Raw genomic sequence first — 17,471 nt, forward strand, 5'->3', positions numbered from 1 at the left:
TATCCCCTTTGCTCACACTGCTCTCTTCCCTGGAAGGGCCTTCTCTTTGACCCCTAAGCACCAATCTCCAAGGGTCCAAATCTTGCTTCTCCTTCAGGCCCAGTCCCATTGCCACTTTTCTCTATAAAGTCTTCCCTGCGTGAGACAGTCAGATATGCAGGAAAAACTCAACTCCTGGTAGTTACCATGGTTCCTGGTATAAATAGTGGGTTGTTTGGGGAATTATATGAATTAGCATAAAAAAAATCACCAACAACCTCGCCCAGTGCCTAGCACAAAATAGGTGTCCAATGAAGGAATGTTAATTTCCTTCCCAGCCCTGCCCCCTTAAGCTAGCTGTCGCCTTTCTGTTTGCAAACTTCCCTAGCACTTCTTCTACGGCACTTATCACTTCATTCCTCTTTCATGGTTGCCTCCCTTATTAGATTAGATACAGGGGTTCTCAACCTGTGGGTTGAGACCCCTTTGGTGGTCGAACGACCCTTTCACAGGGGTCGCCTAAGACCATCCTGCATAACAGATATTTACATTACGATTCATAACAGTAGCAACATTACAGTGATGAAGTAGCAACGAAAATAATTTTATGGTTGGGTCACAACATGAGGAACTGTATTTAAAGGGCCAGAAGGTTGAGAACCACTGGATTAGAAGGTCCTCAAGGTCAGAATCTATATCTAACTCATCTCCATACTCCAGTGTCTTGTTTCGAATCTGGCAACAGTAAGTGCAAAAAAGTTTATGAAAACACAGCTGAAACTGCATGGGTCTTTCCTTGTGGTAGGAAACATCATGACAGATGAGAACATCTGGCTCATTTGTATATCTATTAGTGTTGATAATTAATTATTGGGTTTCCGTGTATATAAGGAAAAAGAGAAAACACTGTAAGAAAAATCAAGAGAAGACACACAAAAAGGGGGAGTGAGAAGGCCCAGAGTGAGAGCGGCCCTGAACTAGAGGGAAGTTCGATTCGTCCTTCCCAGGACAAGAGCTTCCACACCCCCTTGCCCGCCTGTGAGGCGAAGTCCATTCTCAAGTCTCTGAGATTGGCCCCTACAGCTGGAGTCATTTGGGAGCCCCCTTCTGCTCATTCATTCACTCATAAAATACTACTTGAGCACCTACTTACTAGGTGTCATACATTGTGCTAATCATACATCAGGCTAATCAAAACATACACATGAATCCTTACTTCAATATGCTTATTTGTAGTAGAAGATGCATGATGTGCCAAATAGATATGCCATAAACAGTGCAGCTGGATATACAGTTGACCCTTGAACTATGACTGGAAGCCTTACTGATAACATAAACAGCTGATTCACACATATTTTGTATATGTATTATATACTGTATCTTTACAATAAAATAAACTAGGGAAAAGAAAATGTTAATATATCATAAAAGAAATTACATTTACAGTATTTACTGAAAAAACATTCACACATAAGTAGACCTATGCAATTCAACTTCTTGTCCAAGGGTCAAATGTATTTCTTCTTTTTTTTCCTCACCTGAAGACATTTTCCCATTGCTTTTCAGAGAGAGTGGAAGGGTGGGAGGGCAGTTGGGGGGGGGGGGGAGAGAAAGAGAGACATTGATGTGAAAGACACATCAACCGAAAGCGCCAGGACTGAGGGGCGGGGAAGTGAACTCACAACCCAAGCACTTGCCCTTGACCAGGAATTGAACCTGCAACCATTCGGTGCATGGACCAATGCTCTAACCACTGAGCGACATAGACCAGGGCCAGATTTCATTTTTTTACAAAATCTTTATTGTTGGACGTATTACATACGTCCCTTTTCCCCCATTGACCCCCTTTAGCCTGCCCCCAACCCCAACCCAGGACTTCACCATCCTATTGTCTGTGTCCATGGGTTATGCATATATCCATACAAGTTCTTTGGTTGATCACTTCCCACTCACCCACCCTCCCCCGCCTTCCCTCTGAGAGTCCACAGACTGTTAGATTTCCTTTTTTACAGCTGAGTAGTATTCCGTTGTGTAAATGTACCACAGTTTTTTTAATCTACTCATCTACCTATGGACACTTGGGCTGCTTCCAAATCTTTGCTATTGTAAGTAATGCTGCAATGAACATAGAGGTGCAAATATTCTTTTGAATTAGTGTTTCATGTGTCTTTGGATATATTCCCAGAAGTGGAACTGCTGGGTCCATGATGATGTTTTAAAATAGGAATGTGTACAAGACCCTGCTTAGTAAATCCATGCTGGGCTGGAGGTGAGGAGAGAGAGAAGACAAACTCTTTTTTGATGGTCAGGGGAAACTTCAAAGGGGCAACTAACACTTGAGTTTTGAAAGATGAACTGGAGGTCATCAGATAGGCAGGAACCGGGGCGATGTGAAAGCAGATCCAGAGGCAGAAAGGATGAAAGTGATGCTCTTTACAGGGCTGGAGTCCAGGGTCCATGTAAAACAGTGGTAAAGCCAAAAAGTACAGACGGAATCAAGAAGGCCTTGGATGCTGTGTTCAGAGGCTCGCAGCTTATCCTAAAAGCAGTGGAGAGCCTTGGGTCACTTTTAGTCACGAGGCATGAGAGCAGTGCTCTTACCTCAGAGCAGTCCTGTACTCAGGAAAGGTTGATTAACCCATTCATGATGGAGCATAAATGACTCACAAGCTCTCAGGTAAAGAAAGTGAGCTCTGGGTTATCTACAGGTGAGAAGCAATAGGTGGGGATGGTATCTGCTGAGGGAACATGCTAGATATCACTGTAGACATGACTGGCCTTTGTTTCAGGGAAAGACGCATTCATTCGTTTTTTAGAAGAGGAAGAACTAATCTCTGTTTTTGTCTTTGTCTTCAGAATTCTTCAGATCTGTCTCTGGCATCTGACAGGGACCGTTTTTTTGGGGAAACAGCACCCTCTGGAGCAGCGGTTCTCAACCTGTGGGTCGAACGACCCTTTCACAGGGGTCCCCTAAGACCACCGGAAAACACATATATAATTACATATTGTTTTGTGATTAATCACTATGCTTTAATTATGTCCAATTTGTAACAATGAAATTGGGGGGTCACCACAACCTGAGGGACTGTATGAAAGGGTCGCGGCATTAGGAAGGTTGAGAACCACTGCTCTAGAGGAAAGAGTATAGGTGTTTCAGGTGGGACAGTAACCACCATTTCCAGAGCTTTGGCTTGCTCCCTCCCCAGGGGTCTGGCCAGCCGGGAGTGGAGTGTAGCTGATTGTTTACCTGCTTCTGACTCTTCTCACTGCTGAGAACAAAGATGCTTGGCTGTGGGTGGTGGCACAACAGCTGGCAGCACAACAGCTGGCAGCTGCAGATAACAGCTGGAGGAGGCAGACCTAAGGCTGGCAACAGCAGGCACAAAGCTGGAGGTGGCAGTCACAACAGTTTTAGCCAGTAGCCCACATCTCCAGTGCCCACAAGTCAGTGGCCGTTAACACTAGCCTCTAGAGCAGGGGTGGGCAAACTTTTTGACTCGAGGGCCACAATGGGCTCTTAAACTGGACCGGAGGGCCGGAACAAAAGCATGGATGGAGTGTTTGTGTGAACTAATATAAATTCAAAGTAAACATCATTACATAAAAGGGTACGGTCTTTTTTTTTTTAGTTTTATTCATTTCAAACGGGCCTGGCCTGGCCCGTGGGCCGTAGTTTGCCCACGGCTGCCCTAGAAGCTCCAGGCCCTCTCTTCTCTATCTCAGCTGTGATCTGCCATACAGGGTACCACAGAGGCACCTCCTGAAAACACAGACCCGTAAGAGTGAACCTGGGGAACGCAGAAGCAGTTGCTATGACAAAGTTCTGGACCAGGAGCCAGAAGATCAACTCTACCATTAACCTACTTGGGGCAAATCTCTCTGAGCCTTAGTTTCTAATGAGGCCTTTCCCATTACCTCATGGTGGGGGGCGGATCAAATTACATATTTTATAAATCGTAAAGTGCTCTGTAATCAGAGACCATTATTTTGGTAATAAGCAAGGCTTTCCTTGAGTTCCAGGAGCTTCCATTCCCCCAGATACGTAGACTCTCTGCTCAGCACAAATAAAGCTGGACTTTGATAAAGAATCCCCAAATGTCACCATAGGAAGTGTCTGGGTAGAGATGGGCAGGCATCCTGATCCTCCGTGAGTGGAAGCTTAAAGACAATCTTTCAATCTCCCAACAAAAGCTTTCATCTCCTCTAAAGAATCTCTAAAGCACTCAGCTAACATATCCTCGAACACCTCCAGGAATAGTGCAATCACTACCTTTTGAGAAGCTCTTTCCATATTTGGATGCACTGACTGTTCTTTGCAAAGTGTTCTTTGTCATATCAATATAGAATCCTTCCCCCTGTGGTTTGAACTCACTGCTTCTGTTTCTCTTGGCGCTCAAAGAAAACTCCAAACCCGTTCACGTAGCTGTTCAAACAAAATATTTGCACAGTCATCATATCCCTCAGATAATTTATTTTCCTAATTAAACTTCCATTTCCTTTAACCATTTCTTACATTATCAGTTCTAAGTCCTTTCCTATCCTGATTGTTCCTTGGTACTCATAGTGCAGGTGTGGGATAAACAGAGCAGGGCAGAATCATCTACTTCTTTATTTTAGATACTTTAATTCAATGAGAGTAGCCTAAGATTGCCATTGCTTTTCTGGCAACCAAAACACATAGGTAGTTCATACATGATTACTTTCTGCCAAAATTTATTTCCACGGTTCTGCTTTCCAGTCCAGAACTTGCGCAGGTAATTTTGGACACAAATATGTAACCCAACACTTATCCTTTTTGTTAGATTTGGCCCACTCATCTGTCTTCTTTTGGATCCTTATTCTTTGCACTTGAGATCTGTCCCAGCTTTGTGTCATCTACATAATTGATGGCCATGTGTAAAAGGGCAAGTCCAAAGATAAAGTTTTCTGGTACATCACTAGAAAACTGATTCCAGGCTATCATAATGCACTCACCAGTACCATTTGATTTTTTATTTTTAACTCACCTACTAGCATACTGTTCATTTTTCTCTGTCATATCCCCAAGGACATGAGAGATCTTGTAAAAAATCTTGCTTAGATATGCTTTATCTATTGCATTGATCTAATTTGCCAATTTGGTGACCTTGCTATAGAAGGAAATTGTTAGTTTGATGTAACTTGTTCTTAGTGACCCATGGTGGGTCCTACTGATAACTGCCTTTCCTCCAAGTATTCACAATCTTAATGCTCCATCTAGAATCTTGTCTAGGATCAAAATCTCGCCTGTTTGTCTGTAGTTTGTGAAATGTACCTCATTTTTCTTTTAAAATACATTTTTTTTTTGTTGATTTCAGAGAGGGAGGGAAAGGGATAGAGACATCAATAATGAGAATCATTGATTGGCTGCCTCCTGCACACCTCCTACTGGGGATCAAGCTTGCAATCTGGGCATGTGCCCTGACCAGGAATTGAACCATGACCTGGTTTACAGGTCAATGCTCAACCAATGAGCCACACTGGCCAGCCTCTCCCCACCCCCCATTTTTCTTACTGAAAATTAAAATGTTCACTCATCCACAGCTTTCCACCACTTCCTCTGTTCTTTAATAAGAGTTCCTAAAAATCTCTTATAGAGGTTTCCCATCTTTTTGAGAGTTTGAGGACCAAATGAGAAGGCATACTAATGTATAAACTTTAAAATATATAGATGCAGGCATTGTGGTAATTGTTTTTTAAAAAAATATATATTTTTATTGATTTTTACAGAGAGGGTGAGGGAGAGTTAGAAACATCGAGAAATATCGGTCAGCTGCCTTCTGCATGCCCCCTGCTGGGGATCGAGCCTGCAACCAAGGTACATGCCCTTGACTGGAATCAAACTTGGGACCCCTAGTCTGAGTGCTGACGCTCTATCCACTGAGCCAAATCAGTTAGGGCATGACTATTTATTATTACTACTACTGAGTACTGAATAGGACTTCACTGGGGCTCTACATAAGAATTCTTCAAACTTCAGAATTATAGAGCTTCCTTTTTGCTCCAAAGTAGCTAAGGATATTGGGGAAGTGGATGACATGCACGTCTTGCTGAGTAGTGTCACTTGGGCAAAAGTGTCAAGTGAGTGGGGGCTGGTAAAATGGGCTCCTGGTTGCTTCTGAACATTCTGGGATTTTCATTCATTATAATCTCTAATTTAGTGCCTACTTGGGTGGATATATGACTGGACCCAAGTAATTGGTTCTCAAGGCATAAGACCACGGAGAAGATAGAGTAGTGAAGAATGATAAAATGCAATGGCTCAGACTTCTCAGAGAGGAGAATGTGATGAGTCTCTCTGTTCTCTAAGAAGAACCAAACTCTGCAGAGAGCACTTTCTCATTCCAGAAGATCTGGTCATCAGCTTCAGAGTCAAAGGGTTCATGTGATTAAAAAATCCTCTCTCTTAAATCAATAAAATGTATTTAAAAAAATTCTGTGCTGGAAAAGCCCAAGTTAGTTTTGGGGCAGGGGTGCTAGACGCCTTAAATTAAGTGAGCTAGCTTCTATTTCAGAGCCTGTCCCACTTTCTACTATTGGACATACAGTAATCCCGAATTTAAGCTTGTGCAGACATAGCCACTAACACACACTCTTAATCCTCCTACTCACTCAGTCAAGGCAATTTTGCCACCTCCAATCTCGCATTTCTCCCAGTCCTTGGAAAAATGGATTGTTGCTTCTCCTCCGCCACTGCTTATTTCTTCTACTCTTTCTGCCCTGTGTTCTTCCTAATACTACCCCAGACCCCAGCCCAGACCAAAGTTCCCCAGATGATGCAAATAAATGATGATGGTGGTGATGATACTAGTAACTAATACATAGTGAAATGGGCTTGGTGCTTAGCGAACATCTTGAAGGGTAGAAGAATGGGCAGTTTCTGTTATTTTCTGAGGCAGATGTATATCTTAGTATCAATATTGACTTGGGGCTAGGAGAAGAAAAATGGAGAGATTAAGGGTATGTGTTAAGGGGAATTGGCCTGCAAGGATCAACAGAGTAGTTGTTCTTGCTGATGTTATTCATGAGGGTGAGGAGGGATTTCAAAATTAGACACCTTCACAGAATTGGTTTTGTGATGGAGACCAGTAGAGGCCCTCTTTACTCTGGCCCCATCTTTGAGGAACTGTGAACTTATTACTCTTTCCTCTCTGCCTTCCCTAAGAATTACAAATATTAGACTGTATTGTAATTGTTTACTGAACACATCTCTCTCACTAGACCGCGAGTTCTTGGAGAGCAAGGATGATGTTGTTTTCATCTTTGGCTTACCAGCATCTTGCACAGTGCCTGGCATATAGCAAGTGCTCAATAAATATTTGCTATTAAGACAACAAATCAGTGGTATCAAAATGTTACTTCTTCCTTCCCATGGGGTGGTAGCTAGGAGTTGGCTGTATTTCTGCAATAACCTCCATTATACTGTCTTGCTCCCTCCAGATGACATCAGTTGCCAAGGTATATTACAGTCAGACCACTCAGACAGAAAGCCGGCCCCTAATGGGCCCAGGGATACGACGGCGAAGAGTTCTGACAAAAGATGGTCGCAGCAATGTGAGAATGGAGCACATTGCTGACAAGCGCTTCCTCTACCTCAAGGATCTGTGGACAACCTTCATCGACATGCAGTGGCGCTACAAGCTTCTGCTCTTCTCTGCGACTTTTGCAGGCACCTGGTTCCTCTTTGGCGTGGTGTGGTATCTGGTAGCTGTGGCCCATGGGGACCTGCTGGAGCTGGGGCCCCCAGCTAACCATACCCCCTGTGTGGTACAGGTGCACACACTCACTGGGGCCTTCCTCTTCTCCCTTGAATCCCAGACCACCATTGGCTATGGCTTCCGCTACATCAGTGAGGAGTGCCCACTGGCCATCGTACTTCTGATTGCCCAGCTAGTGCTCACCACCATCCTGGAAATCTTCATCACAGGTACCTTCCTGGCAAAGATTGCTCGGCCCAAGAAGCGGGCTGAGACCATCCGTTTCAGCCAGCATGCGGTTGTAGCTGCCCACAATGGGAAGCCTTGCCTTATGATTCGAGTTGCCAATATGCGTAAGAGCCTTCTCATTGGCTGCCAGGTGACAGGCAAACTGCTTCAGACCCACCAGACCAAGGAGGGTGAGAACATCCGGCTTAACCAGGTCAATGTGACTTTTCAAGTAGACACGGCCTCCGACAGCCCCTTCCTCATTCTACCCCTTACCTTCTACCATGTGGTAGATGAGACGAGTCCCTTAAAAGACCTCCCCCTTCGCAGTGGTGAGGGCGACTTCGAGCTGGTGCTGATCCTAAGTGGGACAGTGGAATCCACCAGTGCCACCTGCCAAGTGCGTACTTCCTACCTGCCAGAGGAGATCCTTTGGGGCTATGAGTTCACACCTGCTATCTCGCTGTCAGCCAGTGGCAAATATATAGCTGACTTCAGCCTTTTTGACCAAGTTGTGAAAGTGGCCCCTCCTAGCGGCCTACGTGACAGCACTGTATGCTATGGAGACCCTGAAAAGCTCAAGCTGGAGGAGTCATTCAGAGAACAAGCTGAGAAGGAGGGCAGTGCCCTTAGTGTGCGTATCAGCAACGTCTGATGCCTTGGTTTCCCACCTCCCTATCCCTCTAGTCTCGCTTCCTTTTTTGGCACTCTGGGTGAGGATATTACCCAGGCTTACTGAAGAGTTCCAGAAGCACCCATTCTCCACTCCCTCTCCTTTAACCCAGTGGCCTGTGGGTAGTCTTGGCCAGCTGGAGTCCAATTTTTCCTTCCATTGTCCCCTTTCACCTCACCCACTTCCACTGCATTATTACCGCCCCCTCCACCCTCCTCAAGCCAGGACGGAGGAAAGAGAGGGAAGACAGGCTTCTGGCATGCTTGGAGATTCACATTAGAAGGACCATGCAGTTGGACGGACAGATTCCCCCTGACCTACCACCACCACCAGAGATTTTAGTCATTTGAGGCTGGAGTCCCCTCCTTCTCTAACTTTTATCTAACAAGTTCTTCAAGGCAATACTCTGATGGTCTCCTTAAGGTCTGTGTCCTCAGAAATATAGGAATCTGGAATCAATTTATAATGGGGTCTCCACCAACCTGTTGAAAGAAGTCATGGTTTTTCCTGGTGAATTTCTGTTGGCAACTCCTGCCTTAACCTAGGACCTTGGTCACAACCGTTTTGCTTTTTTTAGTTTCTAAAGTGGACCATCAAGATACCCAGTTATTTCATAGATGCCTCTGCTCCCAGGGAATTGGGATGACCCAGGAAATAGAAAACCTATAGTTACAACCACCACACCTGCACCCATCCTGGATTCTGAACTCTTCAGTGTGGAGTGACCACTGCGAAGCTATTGTCCAAATCCTTGAACCTGTCCTTCAGGTAGCCCTAAGAGGATTGGTTTCTCTGTGTCCTATGAATGGGATGCCCCTCACCAATATGCTCCCCTGAAAAATGCCAGTGCCTAGACTCCATGGTAGGTCTGGAAATGGTGTTCCAAATTACACTGTCCTTGGCTTCTCTTCTTTCCAGCCCAACCCACCCTTCCCTTAACCCCAGCACTTCAGAGGGAGGGAAAATGCAAGAGCCCCCCTCTCTTAACACTGATGTTCGACTAAAACTACACTCACAGAACAGAGTTCCCAGGAAAGTTAAACCAACCAGACCAAGTAGGATGCGTAAATTATCAGATTTCCAGACTGCTGTATAGAGCCTCTGGGAATTGGGGATGCTTTGTTTAAGTCTGGACAGAAGCACAACTCTGGCTGGCAGTTACCCCTCCCAGTTCCCATCTGCGAAGTGCCAACTATTTCATTAGGTAATGCTGGGAAAGGAAATCATACCTCCTGGTTAAACAACCACGGTCTCCCTCAGTCATTCCTGAGACGTGTTATAAAATGAGTATCAACCTCATTTCTACTTTCCTGTGCTACGAGGCCAGTTTCAGACAAGTTGAAAGGCCTACTTTCAGAGATCAGACTCAGGCCATTCCTTGTTTCCTGCTGGGAACTGTGGCAGGGGTCAGGAAGGGCATAAGGGCACCAGAACTTTTTCTAATACCCCAAATCCCAAGAGTGCTTCCTGGTCTCATTTAGGTACAAAGGAACCCCACCCCCAACCCCAATGGTTTGGTATAGAATCCCTGTATGAATCAAGTGGCAGTTTATTTAAGGTGGACTCAGCCAACTGTACAAGCTACACACTTCTACAGAATATGTATATACATCTATGTGCAGAGCCTTGCAGAGAAACTCATAAAATTTTGAGGTGGACTTATGGTCACCAGTTACTACAACTGCACAAGATTCTCTTACATTGATCTCTTCTTGAACTCTAATTATATCTTGAAAATGAAGACCCTTTGTTCTCCATTTACTGTAAACCCCCCTCCCCCCTCCCTTGTTCTTAAGAAAGAAAGAACCAGAAAAACTTGAAAGTCTAAACAGAATAGAAGGCAAAGAGCCAGTTTCTGGGCTCTCAACTTTATTCAATGTTAGACTTACTGGCTTTCTTCCAATGGGTAAGGGCAAAAAGTACTGCGTGTATATATATATATGTCTTCTTATCCATTAGCAAGTTAGCCTCCATCCAGTTTCTCCTGCACACAGCTGCTTCCCTTCTGAGGGAATCGCTCTCTTCCCACCCCCTGATGTCTATTCTAAGCCCCCAGACTCTCCTCTCATTGGATAACAAAATGAGAATATTTTCTGACTTTTTGATTCTCCTCTATGATCCCAGACTTTGCTCTAAATTGCACTTTAAATCATACTGTCCTTTTAATACAACCTGCTTTATTCTCCCATAAGCCCCCCTCTTCTGCCCTCCAGAAAACACCCCTATGGTCAACCCTAAATGGTTCTTCAGACTACAGCCCCCATCTCTTCTGAGCTGAAATCCTCTTTTAGGCTTTAGAAGCAGCCAGGTCTGGTGAGAAATGAAGCCGTTCACCACACCAACCATGGACTTGGCATGTCAGGAGAGCACTAGGCACAGATGTTAAGGGGGAGATTTCAGAAGATGGGCAAAACAACTGATGAGAGCAAAACAAAAGATGAGAAAGTGCACTATTGAGGAACTTAGTGAAATTGATGAAACCCTTGAGTTTTACGTGAGCTAGCAAACAAGAGGCAGGTGGAGGCTCAGGAAATTAGGATATGATATATATGAAAGGTTTATCTAGAGAAACAGATCATATATATATGTATATAGAGAGATGTATATAGGACCAAATATATTGAATGTACAGAAAGGAAATGTTCAGAGATTTTAGCACAGGGCAAATATCTTGCTCTGGTTTTGGGATAGGGCTCCCCAGATTTCCAAACTTAATAGTGATGCTAGTTTTAATAGGAAAGTGATCTGAAGAAGGCTTTCAGGTGTGATTATGGCAGAGTGGTGCAAGATTCTCTTCAGAAGTAAGAGGCATCCACTGAGGCTTCTCATAAAGCCTGTGTTGCTGATAGGACCAGGGACACAGGAGGAAAAGGGAGACACTCCATCCATAGAAATCTAGGAGAATCCCTACTTTTACTGTGTGCTCCTATCCCCAGAAGTGTCCTGTCATTGTGCACTTTTAAAATTTTTAAATAAAAGCATCCTTCTGTTTCCCTCTCTTGAAGTACCCTGAATTTCCTCTTTTTCCACAAGAGTGGGGCAAATGCAGCTCCAGTCCCTGGAGGCCATGGCTCTTCAACTGCGAAGCTGAACCCTTTGGTGTGTGGGGGCACTAAAGAGGAGCCCTGACCCTAGAATGTAAAGGCCAGGATGAAAGAGGTGTTGGGTCCAAGGCATTCCAAAGGCAGAGGGTCGCCCTCTATGTGGCTGCGAGAAGCCCAAAGAGAATGCTGCCTGTGCTAGAGGTATCCTGAGTCCCAGTCCTGGCATTTGGGCATGGGGGCAGAGTGTTTTGGCTCTGATGCTTCTGTATGAAAATGAGTGGGGTACCAGCTGCCCTAGGGGATTGTGCAGTTACATGAGAGGCTTCTGAGATCCCTACTCTGTACTTCACCTCATTATTCCCTCAATCTCTGTCAGCTAATAAGACCATCCTGGGATTTCCATAAGACCTTAGCAAAGAAAGGAAGACAGTTTTACTAGTGCTACAAGCCAGGCACACTGCCCCCTCCCCAAGGCTGCTACCCTGGTCCTTTACCTGTGCTATTTAACCTAATTTATTTGTAAAATAACACACGATGTTTGCGGTAAAGTTAGCATGGGCCTCCAGGCTCAATAATGGCCAACTCTACTGAAGCAAAAGTATCTAGGGATAGTTTTCCCAGCCATTGCATTCAAGACTAAAGTAGGTCAAATTTACCTAGAAAAGAGATGTGTGAGATTTCTCTGGTTTATTTTTGTCTGTTCAGAACAAGCTACTAAATAAAATGGATGAATCTCTGTTTTTCACTCTAGCTTCTTTTGGAAATCCAAACCAATCTATGATTAAGGCCTGAACTCACAGGCCTACCTGGAAAGAAGACTGAATTTGGCTGTGCTGGAAGAACTTATGATCATGTGGTCACACCTGTTCCCTTCATTGCTAGTATCCACTCCTGCTACACCTTTCCTATACCTTCCCTCATTAACTTTAGGGTCCTTTCGTAAACACCTTTCAAATTCAGTTTTTAAAGGACAAGATTTTTTTTAAGACCCAGAAATCTTAAAATTGGCTCAGCTTAATCTAGGAAAGTCAAGTAGCTTTGGATACTGGGCATCGTCTCTTTGCCAGTGATCACATGCCCAATTTCCCTTCCATGTTACCATGGAGACATTCCGTAAGGCTCTATAAGCCTAATCAATTAATTGTTGGGCATTTCTTCCCCCACCTCTCAAAGGAATGGATTTCCCTCCTATTCCTATTTGTCACTAACCTGAAAAAGGTCTGGTTCAATATCTAGTCCTAAATTCTCTCTGACAAGAGCAACAGATACCAGTCACTGACTCTTGTTCCCCAGAAATGGAAAGACCCAGGAAAAAATTGGGACTCTTATCATCATCATCATCATCATCATCAATAAAATACTTATCGCCGAAACCGGTTTGGCTCAGTGGATACAGCGTCGGCCTGCGGACTGAAAGGTCCCAGGTTCGATTCCGGTCAAGGGCATGTACCTGGGTTGCGGGCATATCCCCAGTAGGAGATGTGCAGGAGGCAGCTGATCGATGTTTCTCTCTCATCGATGTTTCTAACTCTCTATCTCTCTACCTTCCTCTCTGTAAAAAATCAATAAAATATATTTAAAAAAATAAAAATAAAAAAAAATAAAATACTTATCTACATTTGGAAAACACTAGTTCACAGATGAATCATACGACATGTGATATATAAGATATATGAAATACAATCCCTTAAAGTTTAAGAAACTTACAAACTTGTGAGGAGGGCAAGCTAAAATAGCAAGTAGCATTACACTAAGGGCCAGATATACCATTAACAACATGTTCCAAATAGTGAGATCTCTATGGAAAACATTTCACAGGGACAGGTATTAGGAAAGACATGGTATCAATCTAATAGTTCTGGTTAGAATACATTTAACATAAGATTCAAGAAAAATCAGCAAATATTGAGTTCCTGTTAGGTGGAAGGTACCATTCAAGTAATAAATAAATAAAAGACATGATACACACCATAAAGGGATGTACAATCATATTAGAATTTGCACCTGCTTCTATGGAATGATCCCTACTGCTTGCCAACCCCCAACCTTGGTAACTCTTACTATGCCCATCTTAGACCAAACCCATTAAAAAAGCTATGATTACACCCTGTATTCTTCTTTCATAGTTCTTACCACAGCTGCAATTTCATATTACTTGTAAATTTATTTGCCTGATGTTTGTCTTGCTCAGACATTAAATGCCATATAACTGGGATTCATGTCAGTATTTGATCACCATGAACCTAGTAGTGACCAAGCCCAGCACTTAGCACAGCACCTGCCATGTATGATGCTCAACAAAAGCAGCAAAAGAAGAGGAGGGAGGGAAGGAACTTGCCTAAAGTTCACACAACTAGTGTACCACAGAGTCAGTATATTTGTTAAACAACATAAAAGATTTATATATTTCATAAGGCATGGCATAATCAGCTATTAAAAAAATAGAACAGACGATAACACCACTGTTTGGGAGAGAGATCATTTCCACTTGTTAAGGTCTGGGAAGAGTTTACAGAGGAGTTGAGGTTAGAGTTTAGCATTAAAGGACAAATAGTATTTAAATAAATGAAGAGAAATACAATTCCCTGTAGGTGGTACAGCATGAGCAAAAGTACTGTAGGAAGAAAGCACAAGGCATATTTAATGGGTAGTTAATAAACCTAGAATTAAGGGTTTTATAGATGAATAGGTTGAAAAGGTAGGATAATGGAAGGATTAAATGTCAGGCTACACAGTTTATTATTTATTCATAGGCAGCTGGGAGATACTGAAGATTTTTGAGAAAGGATGGAGTCTAATTAAAGTATTGATTATGAATATCAATCTGGCAGTAGAATCTAGAGACAGGAGACACTAAACCAGTTAAAAGACTTGCAAAAGATTGGGGGGAAAGGTAATTGTCACAGATCCTACGACAGTATAGGTATTCAATCATTACATTGAGTTGTGCAAGGCCTGGACTAAGGATGCTGAGCATAAAAATTAGAAATAGATTCAAAAGAAATTACAAAGTAGGAAATGTAAGCAAGATCTAGCAAAAAAAAAAAAAAAGAGAGAGAGAGAGATTTAATTAGTCAGGATTTTAGCTGGAGACAGATGGCACACTCAAAGGGCTAACTGGACATGGTTTAATGAAGGGATTATTTGCAAAGGTGTGGCCTGGGTTAATAAACCAAAAAAGGAATAGTGAAGCAGCCAGGGACTCACAACAGTAGGAAGCCTTTCCTGTTTTAAACCTAAAGGGACAGTTATTGGAAGAGTGAGAGTTGTAGCCAAGGGAGAGGGCTATGGCCACAGTGGAAGCCCTGGCCTTAGGTAGAGAACTCAACCACTAACAAGGATCTGCTAGTGCCTCCCATTGATTGACCTGTCCTAATAGGAAGCCAGAGTGCAAGGAAGCCTATGTGATGTTGCCCACAGAGGTCAACCACGTAGAGCAGAGAGGGCAGAAGGATGGAGAGTGGATCTGAAAAGGTAATGAGAGCATATACAGCAGTGACCAAGGTCAAGGTCCTGGCTAAGGATGCTAGGGATGAGCTATCCATGTCTGTGCTTTCCCTAGCCATTCATTCTAAATGAATGGAAGCCTAGAGGCAGACAGTGAAGGTGGAATTAGGAAGAGCCAATGAACAGTTAAGCATATGAAAAAATGTAGCTTTTTCAGGGAGAGTTAAGAAAATAGATTTCTAAGCCCAATGCAAAAAGCTCAATATGGGGTCCTTAGCCTCTGTGAATATCTCTTTCCTAGGAATAGTAATGAAAATCAAGCTGCCCTGTCCAATTTATTTAATTGGATTCCAGTCTCTTCTTCATTCCCACTACTATCTACAACTCACATCTTTAGATTTCAGTGATCCCAAATTTAGTTTCTTTTGATTAGTTGTTTCCTTATCTGCCCAAATTAGGTGTCTGCCAACTCTTTATTGTCAGCTCTAGAGAGACAAATTGGCAGGGGCCTTTCTACCATACCACCTAAACCAACCCAGCCAGTGGAACCCTTACTTATTTAACCCTCAGAAATCTACTTTCCATATCCTCTACTTTCTGGGACTAAGTCTCATTTTTCTGGCAGAGAAAATGAATAAATCAGAGATAGAGTCACAGAGAAACTATAAAAAACATTCAGATAAGAGATCAATGAGAGGAGGCAGAGAAGAAAATCAGAATTCATCAACATTTTATTTGCAGGTTAGCTACATATTGATTACGAATAGTCTGGGCAAAAAAAAAAAAAAAAAAAAAAAATAGTCTGGGCCAGACCGACCTGCTTTTGAATCCCCACTCTGTCACTAGCTCATTATGTGACTTAGGGATGTTACTTAATATCCATAAACCTTAATTTCTTCATTTGTAAAGGCCAAAATATCTTTCATACATTTTAAGTAATTAGCACAATGCCTGGCACATTGCAAATAATTCCTCAACAAAGCTGGCTATTAGAAATCATCATCAGCATTATTATCCTTTAAATGGTGATGTGCTGTCCTCATATATATGGCTATTATAATGCAAAAAATGGTTAAAAGTAATTATCAACATAGGGCATATAATTACACAAAGGCACATACGTAAAAGGGCAGAGAAATAAGAATATGAATATGGAATATGAAAGAGTAACATGGTTCTTCCAAAGTATAAATTGTATGATGGATGAATGGAGGGTACTCCTGGGAGCTGCATGCTCAGACTGGATAGAATCTTCTATTCTCCTTACCCTGGTTTAGAAAACTTGCCCTAGGAAATAGGATGCCTGTAAAATCAAGTAAATCAGTATTCACTGAACATTGACCATATGCCTGAGACGGCAATGATTAATTGAAAAATTAAGGATAAGATAAAATTTCTAACCTCAAAATCCCTACAATCTCATTGATAGGGTTATGAATACAATCTAAAGTAAATTATGAAATTCTACAATACCGACTCTAAGTGGAGTAAGAAGGGAAACAGCTACAGGATTAAAGTCCTTAGTGAGAAATTCACAGAAGTAGGGTTGAAGTGGGTGGGTGAAGGGGGCAGGACTGGAGCTAGGTAACGGATATTTTGGAGAAAAGGACTGGGAGTTGGGAGCACCTCGAGGATGCCACTCTAGAAGGATTTTGGTAATAGGAACATGTGTTAGATGCTGAGGGACAGAAAAGGACAAAATAACCTCTGACCTCAAAGAACTCAAAGTGCCCCGATGGAAAACTAGGAAAGCGAAACACAAAAAACCAGTTATCACGAAGCAATGTGACAAATACAATGAAGGACGGTCATTCCAACGTGGAGTTCTGGAGCACTGGGACAGGACAGCAGGCACCGGACAAGGCTTTCATGTAGCAGGGCAGGCCCTTCTGTGCAAATGATTTTCTAGAGCTTAGCGCCCCCTGCCCCTGTCCATCTACCCTCAGCTAACGGAGGGGCCTGCCCTTTAAACAATATCACCCGGCGGAGAGCCAGGATACGCCTTTAGGCGCCAACACTGGTCTGAAGGATGGAGTAGGGACGGGGAGGGGAAGGCAATCTTGGCGGAAAGAAGAGCAAATACAGTGGCGGGTAAGAGCCTGACAGTTTAGGAAGGACGAGGACTCCCCGTCCTTCCCATCCCTCCGCCTAGGGCTGCCTAAATTCGGATTTAGATTAAAAAAAAAACCTGGTAATTTCAAAATACTTATAAGTATGTCCACATACTGCGTGGGACGAACGCTCCGGGCTCCCTTCACCTCCTCCTAGCCCGTCCCGGGGCTCACCAACCTCTGGGACCCGCGAGCGGGCGGAGGGAAGCACGAGGAACTAGCACAGGTTTAACTCTCCCTCACTCCATCTTTCACGCTCTGGTTTCCGCCCAGG

General features: G+C 43.3%; 2 protein-coding genes across 2 annotated transcripts in view; both read left to right on the forward strand.

Annotated features, from left to right (window-relative positions):
* SLAMF9 (SLAM family member 9) overlaps positions 1 to 17,471 on the forward strand; it is a gene marked incomplete at its 5' end in the record, with an annotated part of 87,412 nt that overhangs the window by 21,078 nt on the left and 48,863 nt on the right. The gene's annotated exons all lie outside the window — the stretch shown is intronic.
* On the forward strand, positions 7,427 to 12,384 carry KCNJ10 (potassium inwardly rectifying channel subfamily J member 10). The gene has a single exon (XM_081112693.1). The coding sequence runs from the start codon at positions 7,438 to 7,440 to the stop codon at positions 8,575 to 8,577; it is 1,140 nt and encodes a 379-aa protein (XP_080968819.1). The 5' UTR covers positions 7,427 to 7,437; the 3' UTR covers positions 8,578 to 12,384.

Source organism: Myotis nattereri (assembly GCF_964212035.1).
Source record: "Myotis nattereri genome assembly, chromosome: 18".
NCBI lineage: Eukaryota > Metazoa > Chordata > Mammalia > Chiroptera > Vespertilionidae > Myotis > Myotis nattereri.

Coding starts and splice junctions, on each gene's coding strand:
- KCNJ10 (XM_081112693.1), top strand. CDS start 7,438: ATGACATCAGTTGCCAAGGTATATTACAGTCAGACCACTCAGACAGAA.